General features: G+C 40.4%; 1 protein-coding gene across 1 annotated transcript; it reads right to left on the bottom strand.

Moving 5' to 3' along the window:
* Nucleotides 1-12,520: 12,520 nt before the first annotated feature.
* On the bottom strand, nucleotides 12,521-15,047 carry LOC147633544 (laccase-11-like). Its single transcript, XM_086806648.1, has 6 exons — nucleotides 14,864-15,047; nucleotides 14,578-14,732; nucleotides 14,223-14,467; nucleotides 14,017-14,145; nucleotides 12,982-13,902; nucleotides 12,521-12,904 (listed from the first exon to the last, which is right to left on the bottom strand). The coding sequence occupies exons 1-6, from the start codon at nucleotides 14,975-14,977 to the stop codon at nucleotides 12,774-12,776; spliced, it is 1,695 nt and encodes a 564-aa protein (XP_086662774.1). The 5' UTR covers nucleotides 14,978-15,047; the 3' UTR covers nucleotides 12,521-12,773.
* Between the last annotated feature and the right edge of the window lie 2,343 nt (nucleotides 15,048-17,390).

The raw sequence follows: 17,390 nt of genomic DNA, 5'->3' as shown, positions 1-17,390 counted from the left end.
TAGTTGTTTTGCTGCAATTTCCTATTTTGCATGTCAGCCTGCTTCTTATAACAATCTGCCTGCACATGTCCAGGCTTACCACAATAAAAAGCATCCACGTGTATCCTTTGCCAATTTCCACGACCTCTTTGACTCCCCCTGCCTCTGAATTGGCCTCTTCCACCTGTGTGTTGTTGTTGTTGTTGTTGTTGTTGTTGTGAATTTTGGGACTGTTGTTGTTGCTGCTACTGCTGCTGGTGGCCATAATTCTAATTACCTATTCGGCCACCTCCTTGATCGTGTCCATGGCCTCCTTTACCTCGTCCTCTTCCTGAACTTGTGTAGAAGGCCTATTGCTCTGAACTGTTTTTGTTTTGTGAAGACTGTTGGTCTTCACCCCAATAGTCTTAGACCAACAGTCTTCACCCAAGCTCTTCTCTTCTATAATCAACATAGATACCAAACCTGTAAAATTGGGAATGTTTTTCTGAGTCTGAATAGACGTCTTGAAAGCCTTGTATTGTGGCTCGAGACCACATAGACAAACTTCCACCTTATCATCATCATCTACTGAAACACCAATAGATGCAAGGGATTCCACAATACCCTTTATCTTAAATGCATAGTCATTCACATACATACTCTTTTTCTCCACAGTATGAAGTTCATTCTTCAACTATATCTTTCGTGCCTTGGTATTCGTTTCATAGAGTTTTACCAAGGTGTCCCATGCCTCCTTGGGGGACTTGGCATCCTGTATGTGCCCAATCATGGTGTCTTGTATACTGATAGAGAGCCAATACACAACTTTTCTGGCTCCTTGGTTCCAATCCTTGAACTCTTTCACATCTGCAATAGTCGGATTGATGTTCGGTATCTCTGGTGCCTCTTCCTGCTCACCTTCTATATAGTCCCAGTAGCCCTTTCCCATCAAGAAATTTGTCAGCCTGAACCTCCAAGCATGGATGTTGTTCTTATCAAGCTTCTCAGCAACAATCTGGTTTATGCCATCATTTGACATCTTGCCAGACACACAAATTTACTAGAAACAGCACTTTGGTTTGTCCTACACAAACTGTTGTATTTTTTGCAATGGTACTGTAGTTACTGTACACTCAAATGTCACAACCAGTGACCTCAATGTGCATACATACACCCAATGGCAACTGTTGACCTCCTTGCAGCACACACAGTGTCTGCACAACCAATTTGTCTTCCTGTAGTTCTTAAAACAGAGTTCTGCAGAGAATCGATGACTTACTTGCAGTGCTCGAAATCGCCTGCTTTCTAAAAAAAGGACGTCCTGATGCGCCCGAAATGCATTTTGGGCCCAAAATTTTTGTCTAATAGAACTATATAGTTACCCTATAGCTTTACTCCTGCCAAGAAAGCTCCTCAATCAGAGATCATTTGCCGGTGCCTCCCGTAGAGCTTCCGACAAGGATGTAATCGCCAACACAAATAACAGCGCGTGTATTTTCGCGTGTATAATAAATTAGCCGTGTTTATACACGCGAATTTAAGGATGTAGCCGAGTTTATACACGTGATTTTCAGGATGTAGCCGCATTTATACATGCGATTTTAAGGATGTAGACGCGCTGATACACGCAATTTTAAGGATATAGACGCGCTGTTACACGCGATTTATAGAAATTTTTATACTTTCATTAAAAACTGATTATGATTTTGTGTTTGCTCTTTTGTACATAGGATGTCATCAACCTCCTCAAGCAGTTTTGGTGAGGATAAGACAATGCGTGATCGTAATTGCGATGTGTGGTTAGGATAAAGGATCAAGTGTATGTGTAATCGATGTCAAGGATGCATTGTACGAGCGCGTCGAATTACCTTGAATCACATCTCCATGTATGGAGAATGGAATCAAACAGGTTTAGAGGTGAGTAGATGTAAATTGATAGTATTCAAATGACTCATGGTATCCAAATTAAATTAATGGAGTTGTAATATATATACTCTAATTAAAGCAGGATGCAGTACCACACTGTAACGTGGTGCCCTATGCGCGGCGAGAGCACGCAAAGCGTCGACGAGATGATGTTGGAGCTTCGGGATCTATTGTCAAAGATGAGTGGGAAAGGGATGACAATAGCCCTGCACCCCACGAAGTTGTGGAAGAGGAAGTGTATGATGATATGGTGCGGTATCTTTTTAGGGATGATCCCAAAGGTATGGACGACGATGATATGAAACAAGAACATCTTTACAAGGCCTCATCGACACCGGTTTTTGAAGGGTGGACATTCTCTATTTTACATGCTTCACTTGAACTACTCAATATACAAACAGTTTATGGATGGAGCAATGCAAGTCTTGACGCATTATTGAAGTAAGCATTCTAACTTGCAAATTTGAATTAGTGGTTTAGGGTTTTGGACTAATTGATGATATTGGATGCAGGCTATTATCAAACATGCTTTCAAAGGGGAATAGACTACCCACCTCAAGAGACATAGCGAGGCGCTATGTGACATCTCTTGGAGGATTGGATTATGATCGCATACATGCATGCATCAATGATTGCATTCTCTTTCATGGGACGCATAAGGAGGCTCGACATTGTCCCACTTGTGGTGAAGCACGGTATAGAACAGATGTGAAGAGTTTTGATGTAAGACCATATTCGATAATCATCATCAATTTCTCCTGTCAGATCATCCTAAATATGTTGCTAGTAAGAGTAACATTCCTCCACAAACACTTCGTGCAAAAGATTGGAAGAGTATTTGGGAGTCTACAAATATTCTTCCTCCAGATGGCATGAACAGGTATAGTAATGTTTTTCAATCTTGTTTTGTATAGTCTCTAATTGGATTAAAGATCACATAGAGCAATCCCTTGTGTAGGTACTCCATTTTTTTTCGGCTACCATATTGGACCCATATTAAGATCAACCATCTTCTTGATCCCATGCACATCTTCAAGAATGTGGGATCTGGTATTTGGGAACATGCTATTGGTAAACGAGACAATGTTAGCGTACGAGAGGACTTGCGGGTCACAGGATGTATGCGTCAAGCTTGGCCACGAGAGGAGGGTGGGCACGTTCGTCTTTCGCCTGCACCATGGATTATATCAAAGAAAGAGGAGAAGCAGGTAAAGCAGGCCATCACCACTTTGCGTACTCCCACTGGATGCATGAGATCATTGAAGGGAGTCTTTACAACCACTAAGAAAAGAGGCGTTGAGCAACTATATGGGTTGAAGTCCCACGATTGGCATAAGATGCTCCAAGTAAGTGTTTTCCAAGTCTTGTACGTTGAAATTAAATTTTGTAATGCCATAAACCATACACACATGTGCTCTTATGTGCGCAGTTCATACTACCTACTAGCATCGACCATTGTGCAAATAAGAGTTTGAAAAAATGTATTTATAAGATGGGCGAGCTTGTGAGGTATGTAAAACCCATGTGAGATCACCCTTCATTATACCTTGCAAAATGAACGTGCATGAGGTATAACGTACTATTCATTTATTTTTCAGATATGTTAGTTCCAAAGCAATTGATCCAGCCACGTTGGATGATGCGCGTGTTATGGCAGCGGAGGTGGTTTGTTTGGTAGAGGAGACTTTTCCGCGAACCATTCTCACAAGTCAACTACATCTCATTGTGCATTTAGTGGACGAAATTGCTTTATGTGGCACTGTGCATGCACCTTGGATGTTCTTCCTAGAGTGGTTTGTTTGGTTTGTTTGGTAGAGGAGACTTTTTCGCGAACCATTCTCACAAGTCAACTACATCTCATTGTGCATTTAGTGGACAAAATTGCTTTATGTGGCACTGTGCATGCACGTTGGATGTTCTTCCTAGAGCGCTTCATGAAGATCTTAAAAGGCTTTGTGAGAGGCAAAGTGCAAGGCCCGAAAGGAAGCATGGCCGAGGGTTGGTTGATACAAGAGTCTCTTGTATATATTTCAAAATTTCTTGGTCAGGTGGACGACTCTTTGCCAATGACTATGGAGCAATGAAGAGGACTTGAGGATGACCTCTATTGTGCCTCAAGGAAAAGGACAGAGTAAATTAATTGACAGAACATTGATTGATGATCTCAATTTCACTTGCATTCTTAATAGTGATGTGATGAGCACATGGGTTACAAGATATGAGGATGCAAAGACAAAAAGGCAAGCAAAAAGAGCTCTCTTTCGGAGGCAACATGGCTCTCGTAAGGCGTACCCTAAGCATCTAGCAACACTTCCGAATGATATCCATGTTGATTGGTTGCAACACTTCCGAATGATATCCATGTTGATTGGTTGCATGAGGAAATGGAGAGAGCAGAGAGCGGCTGCATATCACGACAGAAGAATGGGAGTATGCACGAGGATGCATGTTAAAGGTACATAGAACTAATGTTTTGCATTAGTTGTTGTAAGTGTTTTGCTTTTAATATTTATTCACATTGCTTACACAAATATTGCTTCTATTTTGGTCCAATGCACTATGTTCAATGCTATATGGTGTGAAGGCAAGCAGTAGCTTTGAGGGAGCTAATGGAAAAATGGATGATTATTGTGGCCCAATCCAAGACATATTTAGGCTTGACTTTCGTCACTTCTTTGTGTATGTTTTGAATGTCAAATGGCAAATGAACGTGGTGGAAAAAGGGCCTAATGCAACGATAAAACGCCATTCAAGTGGCTATGTAACTATTGACTCTACAAAGTTTTGGCAAACAAAGAAAGATAGGCTCGTATTGCCACAACAATGTGAGCAGGTATGCATTTTTTTACTAATGTGTTTCATGTACATATATATCTAAGCTCGCGTACCCCTTAACTTTTGATATGCTAATTAATTACTGCAGTATGTGTATTTGAGTAGGTTATCTATCTGCCAATGGTGCATGACATTAAATGGTGGTACGTCATCCCTATTGCACCACGTTTCAAAGTGATGTATAATACATTCACTGATATGGAGCATATGGAGGATGTAACAAGCCGCAATGAAGATTATGTCGAACATGCCAATGAAGATGTTGTGATCGATGATCAAGAAATAAGAGATGATCATGATAATGAGGATGAGCGTGACATTTCTCATGATCATGAGAATGACCCTACCATTGAGGATGATGGTGATGTTGATGAGGATGATCAAGGCATCGATACCATTATCAATGGACAGAATATTGATAGTGGAATAAATTTAATCGTAGCGCCTTACAGATTGATCAAATGGATATTGATGTTGATTGTTTGGCAAGGATGGATATTCTGTCCATTATCAATGGACAGAATATCGATAGTGGAATAAATTTAATCGTAGCGTCTTACAGATTGATCAAATGGATATTGATGTTGATTGTTTGGCAAGGATGGATCTTATTGAAGATGAGATCAAACCCTAACCAATCTATCACTGTATCGTTCTAAATTGATGACATTTCTATTATATATGTTGTCTTTTAATTATCATCTCATGATTTATTTTTGAATATTTCATTGTTGTAAATGCATGTAGTGGGATTGTGTAATGAAATATACTGTAATGTACTATGAGATGGTTTAAAGAAAATAGTTTTTAATTTTGTAAAAAGGAATGGAGTTTTTCTTAATAAAGTTCTCGCGTGTAATAATAAGTGTATAATTGCGTGTATATACACACGCTGATACACGCGTTTTTGAAACCAATATACACGCGAATTTAGATGCCAATATACACGCCCTGGTAGATGCATTTTTGAAACTTCAATACATGCAAATTTAGATGCCAATATACACGCGCTCGATACTACTCATATACATGCGCGACCATACACGCGCCCGTAACTTATCGCGTGTGTTGAACACGTGTATGGCAGCAGTGTCTTGTAGTGTATGTAACTATTGACTCTACAAAGTTTTGGCAAACAAAGAAAGATAGGCTCGTATTGCCACAACAATGTGAGCAGGTATGCATTTTTTTACTAATGTGTTTCATGTACATATATATCTAAGCTCGCGTACCCCTTGACTTTTGATATGCTAATTAATTACTACAGTATGTGTATTTGAGTAGGTTATCTATCTGCCAATGGTGCATGACATTAAATGGTGTCATCCCTATTGCACCACGTTCCAAAGTGATGTATAATACATTCACTTGTATGGAGCATATGGAGGATGTAGCAAGCCGCAATGAAGATGATGTCAAACATGCCAATGAAGATGTTGTGATCGATGATCAAGAAATAAGAGATGATCATGATAATGAGGATGAGCGTGCCATTTCTCATGATCATGAGGATGACCCTACCATTGAGGATGATGGTGATGTTGATGAGGATGATCAGGGCATCGGTACCATTATCAATGGACAGAATATCGATAGTGGAATAAATTTAATCATAGCCTTACAAATTGATCAAATGGATATTGATGTTGATCGTTTGGCAAGGATGTATCGTTCTAAATTGATGACATTTCTATTGTATATGTTGTCTTTTAATTATCATCTCATGATTTATTTTTGAATATATTACATTGTTGTAAATGCATGTAGTGGGATTGTGTAATGATATATACTGTAATGTACTATGAGATGGTTTAAAGAAAATGGTTTTTAATTTTGTAAAGGAATGGATTTTTTCTTAATAAAGTTCTCTGTTATCGCGTGTAATAAAGCGTGTATAATTGCGCGTATATACACGTGCTGATACACGCGTTTCTGAAACCAGTATACACGCGAATGTAGATGCCAATATACACGTGCCCGATACTACTCATATACATGCGCGACCATACACACGCCCGTAACTTATCGCCTGTATCGAACGCGTGTATGGCAGCAGTGTCTTATAGTGTGGGGGGAAAGGTGAAGGCTTTGTCCCACATGCCCACTCCACTCCTTGGGGGTAGACTATATATTGAGCTTCACTCCCCTTAAGCTTTCACTTGAGAGAAAGCTATGGAGGCTCACTCTCCTATATATATATATCAAAAGACCGAGACCGAGGCTGAGGTCGATTGGGGGTTTTTTCTTTTTCAAATTTTTTTTCAATGAAAAATTTCTTTCCACGCGGGTTGGGTTGATTTTTTTTTAAATTTTTAAAATTATTTTTTTCCTTTTTTGTAAATTTTTTTAAAACTTAAAAAATATTTTTAGAGAAAAATAGCACTAACTAACTAACTTATTGCTCTAACAGCTAACACACAGAACTGAAATGTGCAGAAAAATGAAGAAAACAGAACTGAAATGTGCAAAAAAATGAAGAAAACAGAACAGAAAAATGACTGAAGAACAGTAGCAAACACACAAACACGCCTCTCTTTGGCTTTCCTGCAAGATAAAATAGACTTCAAACAGCAGCGTGAGCTGCATCTGGAGCTTTGGTGCAGGGCAATTCCCCGGCAGCGGCACCAAAAATATGCGCTTTTGCCACAGGTGTCGGAGCTAGGGACTTGCCAAGCACCGTGTGCAGCCATGAATGGCTGCAAGCACACAACCAGGAAACCAGCAAGCTCAAAATAGGGAGCAATGGTGTCTCACTCACCGCTCAAACCACCGCCGTGAAGGATTCTCACGCTGCGATGAAGAAGGAGCCGCTGCTGCTACTCTATCGCCTCGCCGCGCTGCAGCCGTGCCGCCACGCAATGCTCGATCGCTACACACTCTCTCTCTCTCTCTCTCTCTCTCTCTCTCTCTCTCTCTCTCTCTCTCACACACACACACACACACACGCTGGAGAAGGTGATGGAGAAGATGAAGCAAGAGAACTCCTTGTATTCAACACTTACAGAATGAGAGGTTTTAGGTTACATTTGACTTTTATATGTGACCTGGCCGTTCACACATGGGCACCCACACATGGCCCTCCGATCCTAACCCTTATCCTGATGAAATTCGAGGTGTGCCTCTCATCGGCGATCACCCGAGCCCCTTACCCTTTACATGTGGTGCGGACAAGCCCAGCCTATGACTCAGAATACGTAAAATAATTATATGACGTAAAAAGTAATATGTCTCAATGTCCGCCATAGGTTAACAATGATCATCATGTTGATGATGATGTTGATGTTGATACATGTCGTACACATGGTGATGATCATACACACATTTTTGATGACATTGATGTATCACACCCACATACCCATGATGATGTATTTTGCATACATACACATGATGATATTGATGTATCGCACACACATACACATGATGATAGTGATGTATCGCACACACATACACATGATGATAGTGATACACGTGTATATGTTGCCACTATCACATATGCACATGATGATGATGTATGTGAAAGTGATAGTGAGAGTGATGTGTGTGAGTTAGATCATGTGGGCATGATCTTGATGGGAGGGATGACAAATGAGCATTTCGAGCATTGTGATTGATGATACACCTATGTCTACCTACCTTTCAACAGATCACAGTGATGCATTAGGAGATAGTGATATGTTATACTATCATGGGGATCAACTCTTGACTAGTGATGCATCCATTGCAGTGTGTGAGATTCGAGATGATGATACTTCACATGTTGATGCGCATACGATAGTGCATGAGGAGCATAGACCTGAGTTTCTAGTGCTAGATGAGTTAGGGTACTCTTTTAGATCTTCTATTCAAGGCGATATCTATGATTCTATCTCTACTGCTAGTTCTGATAGCTTTCATAGCATACGTGGTAGCATTTACTTGGGTTTAGTGTATATACTTGGGTTGTCAGGCATTGAACATGAGCATAGTGATGATTTTGTTGAGGTGAGCCTTCGTAGGAGAGAGAGGATTATGCATATGGATCTAGAGAGCTTTGCATTTGATTTGGGTATTTTCCTAGATCCAATGATTAGAGAGATTGACCTATCTTTGGATAAAGGTTATATATGGATTCCATTGATGGATACAGATCATGATCATGATGATGATGATTTTAGAGATTGTGAGCTGGATGACATGGTCAGTGATTTGATGGATGATGATCATATCCATAGTAGATCATATGGTATAGATCTTGAGAGATTTGCATTTGATCTAGACATCTCCTTAGATCCTAATTTGTTGGAGATAGATTTATCATGGGATATAGGTCACATAGAGGCCTCATTGATGGAGATAGACCATAATTATGAGGATGACCTTGGAGGTCTTGGAGATTTCATAGATGATGATTTAGGATATGATACCATTTATCTTTCATGTGAGGATACCTCTTCATTTTTCAGTGTGATGAATATGATGATCTAGACATCTCCTTAGATCCTATATTGTTGGAGATAGATCTATAATGGGATATAGGTCACATAGGGGCCTCATTGATGGAGATAGACCATGTTTATGGTGAGGATGATGTTGGAGGCCTTGGAGATGTAATAGATGATGATTTAGGGGATGATACCATTTATCTTTCATGTGAGGATACCTCTTCATTTTTCAGTGATGAGATTATGATGATGCTAATGAGTATATTGATATCTTAGATCATCATACACACATAGAGGGTTTTGCACATGAGGAGGTAGTGCATGGTTTGGCTTATTCCCATATACCTATTGATGTAGTGGATCATGTCTTTGACATTTTGAGTGATACTACATGGGATGATAACATTGGTTCACTTTTACCCTTGCATGATGCCAACCGTGAGATATGTTCTTTTCGCTCCTATGGATGTCGACATGATCCTATTTTCTTTGGAGTAAGGAAATTTACTTTTGGATATAGTATATGTCATTTGGGATGCATGGTATCTAATTATATGGTCCATTATGTGGATTTACATGCATCACATCTAGATTCTCACCTGAGCAGTTTTTTGGAGACCATGGATTTGATGATATTTCTTGTGGTCATTTCACTTTGGAGGACGAGGAGATTTGATTCTTCCTTTTTGATCCAAGTGGTCACACATTTATTCCATGGTTAGTTGGTCTACACTTTGGCTATCCATTTGACCCAGGCGGAGTTATAGTGAGTTACGTCATTGACATGGGTGTCTATTCATTTGATCCAAGAGGATTGGCCGGCCACAACACTGACACTGGCTCTGTACATTTTCTCTTTGATCGAGGTGGTTCGAGAGTCATTTCTTTAGAGTCTATATTGTTTGGATTTACATTCCATATGTGTGGTCACACTTGTGTGGATTACCTCATCTTCAGGGCGATGCTAGTATCATTTCCATTTGATCCTGGATGATACTCAACTAGCTTTGTCATCAATAGTGGTTCCTTATCCTCTTCACTTGTACAGATTATCGTGGGACCATTGCCTTGGATTTTGCATGCCTCGGATTTTCTTTCAATCTAGGCGGGTGCATAGATAGCCTCATCATTAAGACGGGAGCCCTTCATTCTTTCCATTTGACCTTGGGGGTCATATGATTCATGTATGGGTCTTCTGCTACATTCACATTCTACCATGGATGTGATTTTTGGCTTTTGTACATAGCCACTTGTATATGCCTTTTCTTTGGGTATGACCACCCTTTGATTTCAAGGATGAGTTCATTATAGGAGGGGATGGTTTGTAATGAAGCAACACCTTTAGTTTAGGTCTAGGACCTTGGTCATGGGCTCAAGTATAAAAGGGGGCTCATGGACTATCATTGTACCTTATAACCTTTTTGACCTTTTGACACCTTTTGATATTAGTCATTGTACCTTATAACCTTTTGACCTTCTGATTTTAGTCATCATGACTCTTGGAGCCTCATGGATTTCAACCTTGGCATATGGAAGGCTGTTTCCATCCTTTGGTGAAAGGCTAAATCACTTAGAAATTATGCATAATTTCTAATTGTATGTTAAGTAGCAAAATGATTATCCCAAATATCAGCTTATCACTCCATTTCAAGATAACACAGAGATAGCTCAGAACAATAGATGATACTCTCCTTGCTTCATTCATGTCTTTACCAAAAACATGTTCTGTCTTAGGAGTCATACTCAGAAGTCCTATCTTAGAAATTCCTCTAGAATTCTCATAAGTCTCTCATACCAATAGTTACATTCAGACCCTCTATATGAGGAGTGTCCTCACTCTTCCTCTTTCGGGTACTACCCATTGAGAAGAAGTTGTTACAAGAAGATAGTAATGCTCATGATGATTGAAGTGAATCCATTATATTTTCATTTGGTAGTGAGCTAAGGGCTATTCTTTTGCCCACAATAGCCACTTAAGTGGTCAAGGATAATGCAACACCAATATTACTAGTATATTGCCTCCCCAAGGAAACCCTCCACCAGTTGGTTGCTAATGATCTCAATGCATCACTCATCCATCCTACATTAGCCAACGAGGGTGTTTTATGATAATATACTCCTAGACCTGGTAGTATACATGCTATTGAACATATTTTCTACCAACTTGTACATCCTTATATCCTTGACGAGGGCTTTTACTGGCGCTCATGTCCTTGATGATGAATAGGACCGTTTACTAGTGCTAATTGGGAACCCTTTGTCATAGAGGCTTTGGATGATGCATTCCCTATCTCTCTTATTTGGTGGGTGGACAACTTTTACATCCCTATCTTATATATTAGCTACTAGGTCTACGATAGCAAAGATGTAGTGTCTAGACTTGTAGAGATGGTCGTGAAGCCCCTTGCTCTTGAGATTGATCATAAATCAATCAATGAGGGATACATCATCAAGTCTTTCAATGAGCGACAAATCATAAATTGAGCAGGGACTGTATCTCATATAGAGATACTGGGTTCGAGCAATGTAATCCCTACATGGTCTCTCCTTCCTCTCGCTTAAGGTTATAAATTTGTGCAGTGGGGCTCCATTGTGTGAGAATCACACAGTGAAGGTGTGCCTCAAGGCCTTATAGGTGGGTCTTTTCAAGTGGGTTTGTGCCCTAAACCACTAATCTACTTAAGGTTCAAAGAAGGCTGCAACAAGCGGTTGTACTTAGCTAGAAAATAATTCAAGTATGTAGGCATGTTTTGAAGAATTATGGATATGGATAGAGCAAGTTGAAGAGCTAAATATTGAGGTCACATCATTAGACGCTCAAAAAATTGACATGGAGACAAGATTAAGTTGTTAGGGAAAGTTTCGATTAACAATTTTTTTAAAATGCAAGGAAGTCAAGAAATCTTAGCAAACACCTTTCTAGTAACAAAAACTTGCCTTTGGGATTCACGAAAAGAAAAGAAAGTAGCATCAATAACTAGAGTCACTTTTTGGATGTAGTGGTGTTTGAATGAGGCTAAGGACCATAAGGTACTAGACTCCATGTTTTTTTAATGGATTGTTTGTGGATTAAGAACCTAGTATGCATAAAAATCAATAAAAATTGTTTGGGTGAGATAAACGAGTATGATTTTAGAGCCAAAAGGTCTGGTATATTAGAGCCTGTGGTTCAATTATTGTAAAACTATTTGATGATTCTAACAGTAAAGACCATATTAGAGAGTTTTGGACAATCCCCATACTTTGGGAATTCCAAATGATTACATCTTTGAATCTACTTATTAGCATATCTTGAGCACACCAACGCTAAATTTGCCAAGCTTATATATTTAGATGCATTTTATTGTGTGTAGACTGTCTCTCTTTGTAGACAAAACAGAACAGTGAAAATATAGCCTTTTTCTTTGTATAAGACATATAGAACACATTCACAAATATACAACGAAGACATTGCACACGTGAATCCATGTTCGAAGGAGCACGTAGCCAATCAATTAAGGGGCCACAAAAAAATCAACTTATAACCGTTAAAGAATGCAGAAACAATACATGATGCAGCCGATCGGGAAACCAAGGCTGATCTCCGGCTTGTTGGTGCCAACACCGCGACCACGTACAGGCTTACAGCACCTAGCAAGGTGGAAGGTCGTCCGGTGGGGGAAACACTCTGTCCTCCGTCTTGGGACCGTTCTCGACGACAAAGGCCATGTCCAAGCCTGAGGCAGTGTGGAACTCGAGGTGGCAATGCATGAACCAAACGCCTGCCAGCAAGATTAATTAGACAAGTCTTTGATGAACGTACGGTATAGTTCCTATATATATTGTAAATATATATTACCTGGATTGTCAGCTCTGAAGCGCAGCGCCGCCCAACCGCCTTGTGGGACGCCGATGGTGTTCCGTTCCGGCGGGTCGACGAGGTTAAACTGATGGGGATCGGTGGTGCTGTTGTAGTTGCCGAAACCTTGGCCCACGACGAAGAAGTTGTAGCCGTGAAGGTGGATGGGGTGGTTCTCGGGGCCCACGATGCTGGTGTCCTGCAGCACAAGCTGGACTGTGGAGTTGAAGGGTAGGTAGCTGAGGCGTGTGCCTGCCTTGGCAAGGATGTTGGTTGGTGGGACGCCCGTGAAGTTGAAGGCAGATGTGGGGTTGTCCGGGAAGTCGGTGACGAAGACGTTGGGCCTCTTGAAGTAGTGGGCTTGCAAGAGAGCCGTCTGGGGCAGTACAAAGGAGATGTTGTTGACGACGCCCGCCACCTTGGCCCCGAGCGTGCAGTTGGGGCATGGGCGTATGGCCAGGCCCACCGTGAAGAAGAGGTGGCGGTTGACTTGGAGGGGCACTCTTGCGGGAAACTCCGGCGACGCCAGGCTGCGCAGGCTGCGGCTGAATTTGGCAGCAGCCGATGTGTCGTTGATATCGGGGAGCGTAGGAAGAGCTGGTGTCGATTTCCTTGAAGATCCAACGTAGGAGATGATCGCAGTAGTTGTTGTGTTGTCGAGCGTGACGTTGGGAGCTATGTATGGCCGCGCAGCCAAATAGTATTTGCCTACTGGCTGGTCTGCCTTGAGGAGCACGTTGGCGGTTTGGCCGGGTGCGATGAATACCGTCTCCACCTCCAGAGGTTTTGTATACACTGCGTCCACCTCCACTACTGTGAGCTTATGTCCGGCCACGCTCAAGAAGAGCTCCCCGTTCAAACCCGCGTTAACAATTCGCAGCAAGTAGGTCTTTCCACTCTCCACAGGCACCACAACGGCCCCTACATAAATATGGGCACGTACTGATTGCATCAGCGTCCGATTATATTAATCTAATCTACATTTAATTATGTAAGGTACACACACAATATTACGTGATTATAGAATTAATGCACCTGCAGCCGAGCATGGGTATAAGGCCCCAGGCTGCCCATTGATCGTGTATGCATCCGAGGCATTCGGTGCTCCTCCACTCTGAGCAGCCTGCTTAACTACGGCGTCCACGCTTGCCTTCCACCACTCACCTGTCGAGACGGTTTAGTCATGAGTCGCGTCCATGCAGTAAAAAAGAATGAATCAACAACTAATTACTACGTCGTACCAAGAACAAGAGGGATTTCCTTTGCTGGCTTTGGAAAGGGGTAAGGAGTGCCCTTCTTGGGCAGGACGACGATAGCGCCATACACGGTAGCACGCATCCAAGCCAGGTGGGCGTGCCACCACAGAGTCCCACGCTGCCCGGTAATGGTGAAATTGTAGGTGTAGGAGGTGCCCGGTTTCATTGGGCACTGTGTGATGTAGCCTGGTCCGTCCGCCCAGCCTGTCCGCAGCTGCTTAATCCCATGCCTAAACCAGATAAGAAGATCATCGTTAGCGTCCTAATCTGATCCCACTTCAATTATACTATTAATTTAGACGTAAACGAGCCTTTATTTCCTGCAACTTATTATAACTACCAGTGAATGGTAACGTTCTTGTTGGGAAGTTGATTCGTGACCTTCACCAGCACACGATCCCCCTCTCTGGCATACAGGGTTGGTCCAGGAATCTGGCCATTCACGGTTGGGATGGCTTTTGTGGAGCAAAGGCGCGTGACATTCTCATACTTCACCTGCAGGTGCACTAGACAAATATATGACAATATGCAGCGCGTAGGGCTATAATGTACAGTTATAACGCTAGCTTTCACAGAAAATATAAACGATTTCTCCAGTATAAGGCAATGCGGAAGGTGAGCGTTACATGGAACTCGTAGCGCCGTGTAATTTGCTGCCCGGACGCTGCTGCTGCAATGGCAATACTAGCGGCACACAGAAAAATGAGCCCCACGGAAATCCGAAGAGTGCGGTCCTGCATGATTGCCGGGCTTTGGAAAAGTCCCTGATGGACTAGCGAGCAGCTACTGCCAGATCTGGCTACGTAATGACTTGCGCGGGGTTTCTATTATATGCTGAGAAGGTGAGTAGCTAGGATCCATCTGAATCTAGAGGTGCAGGTGGTGTAGTGCCGTTTGTTGCTGCGTCTACTCATTCGGGCAACACACACTGAGAAGCGTAGCACCAAAGCAAGGATTGCAAGGAAGGTGAAGTGACTTGTCTTTATCTTTAATCCACCTAGGTTTGGTTGCCTTGCAAACCAAGGGACTTTAAAGACATTCCTATATATATAGGAAAAAGAAAACATTTTTCTATCTCGTTTTTCAATCTTCAAAACACTCGCTATATAACAAACAAATAAGCTAGCAAAACATCACCATATAGTAAACTATGTAGTAAAAAGCTGCTTCATGAAAACCTTACTATACAGCAATCTATATAGTAAAATATTGCTATATATAGTAAATCAATATATAAAAAATCACTATACAATAATGCTTATAGAAAAATAATTTTTGAAGAGGATAAAGAGGAATATAACGAGATCGAGTTTTTTATTTTACTAAGTGTTGTTATCCTAACCATTTTTATATATTGTACTATTATGTGTAGATATCTAAAGACACACTGCATGTCGACTTTGAGAGAGAGAGACTAGAGAGGGGGAGAGAGATTTAAAGATTTTTTTTTTAAAATAAAAAAAGTTACTTCAAATATTTCAAGGCACACATGTGACCTTTGAGGGAGAAACTAGAGACATAAATTTGAAGTATTTTTTGCTATATCTAAAGACACACACATGATGCCATTTTTGTGTGTGTGTGTGTGTGAGAGAGAGAGAGAGAGAGAGATTTGGAACATTTTTAAGAACACTTATAAAGTGAAACTTCATAAATTTCATCATCAACACTTAGGTCATACTTTTTTAAGATAATTAAAAAGCTTCTTCTATACTTTCTAACTAAATAACTTACTTTTAAAAAATATTTCTAAACAACTAAAAAGTTTTAATCAATTAAAAAGTTTTTTTAAAAAATAAAATAAAAAATCTTCTTCTACACTTTATAACTAATAAATAACTTACTCAGAAAGAATATTTTTGAATAACTCAAAAGTTTTAAACAATTTTAGATATAAACATCACATCAGTTTGAGATAAAATTACAAAAAATAGAAAAAACAATACATCAGTTTGAGATCTGAATTATGATGCATCAATAGTTTAAGAAATGGAGTTTTCTATAGTTTAAGAAATGGAGTTTTCTATAGTTTAAACATCACACTTAAATTAAGATCATCTCAAGATAAAAAGATGTTTCTATTCTTAGTGATAGCCACTCATCTTTCTTGTAATAACCAAGCTACGAGGTCTTTTCTCATCCCTTTGGAACTTTGTTCACTTTTTTTATTAGCAGAGAATACTTTAGCTTTTCTCATCATGGCATATGTCAACTTCATTAACATGTATATGTCCTCTATAGTCGTTGTACCAAGAAACTCCATCAAAATCATTTCTTGGTCGTCTCTGCTATATTCACTTGCCTCCTAAAGCATAAAATGGAAAAAGATCTTATGCTTAAAAATGAGAAGTATAGCAAAAAGTATATGCACATCATACTTGAAGCAATGAGATTAAAATAACACTAACAACATTACCATTCTAGGTTGAGTAGCTTCAAGAGAAGATGACGCATCATCCATAGAAAAATCACCCTAATTGAAACCCTATTATACCTACAAGTACACTTGTTGAGACCATATTGTACCTACAATATTGGGTAGAAACCGCATTGTACTTTTGTTGTACTTATGGTGGAACTTGCTGTAATAGATATACTGGTTGTCAATTGACTCTGCATGTACCTTTTGTTAAGTAGAAGAAGTTACATAGCTCAAGGAGCCAAAAAATATATATATACACAAACTATGCTTATACATAGAGCTGACAAAATTGTATTTTGAGGCCCGACTCTTGTACATAGAACCTAATCATCATCGTAACCCTTAGGGTTTGGCGCTGGTCCCTACAAAAGAGTATTCATAAGGCAAAAACTTAGAAATGAAAAGTGAGGAAAAAACTATTTGATGGCTTGTTGATGGTCCGGTGGAAAATTTAGAGGTTTACCATACTCATCACCACATCCGTCCAGTTTATGTTGATGCCCTCTTGCTCAAGTTGCATGAGGAGGGCATACGTGCCGTGCATTAGGGTGTACCTTTCCTCCGCATCAATTGTTGCACGACCGTCCACTCTTTGTTGGAAGCATGAAGTGCATGAATACTTATTAACAAAAATAAAATGCCCATTATACCAAAAAAGTGAGTGATGGTAGTATTAACACTTACAAAGTATGTGTGGAAAGCATCCCAGCCACCGCTTCCAAGATGAGAGA

This window comes from Cibotium barometz, chromosome 12 (assembly GCF_041138505.1).
Source record: "Cibotium barometz isolate CiBa-2024 chromosome 12, ASM4113850v1, whole genome shotgun sequence".
NCBI lineage: Eukaryota > Viridiplantae > Streptophyta > Polypodiopsida > Cyatheales > Cibotiaceae > Cibotium > Cibotium barometz.
The sequence above is the reverse complement of the archived record's forward strand: the minus strand, read 5'-3'. Positions and strand labels throughout refer to the sequence as shown.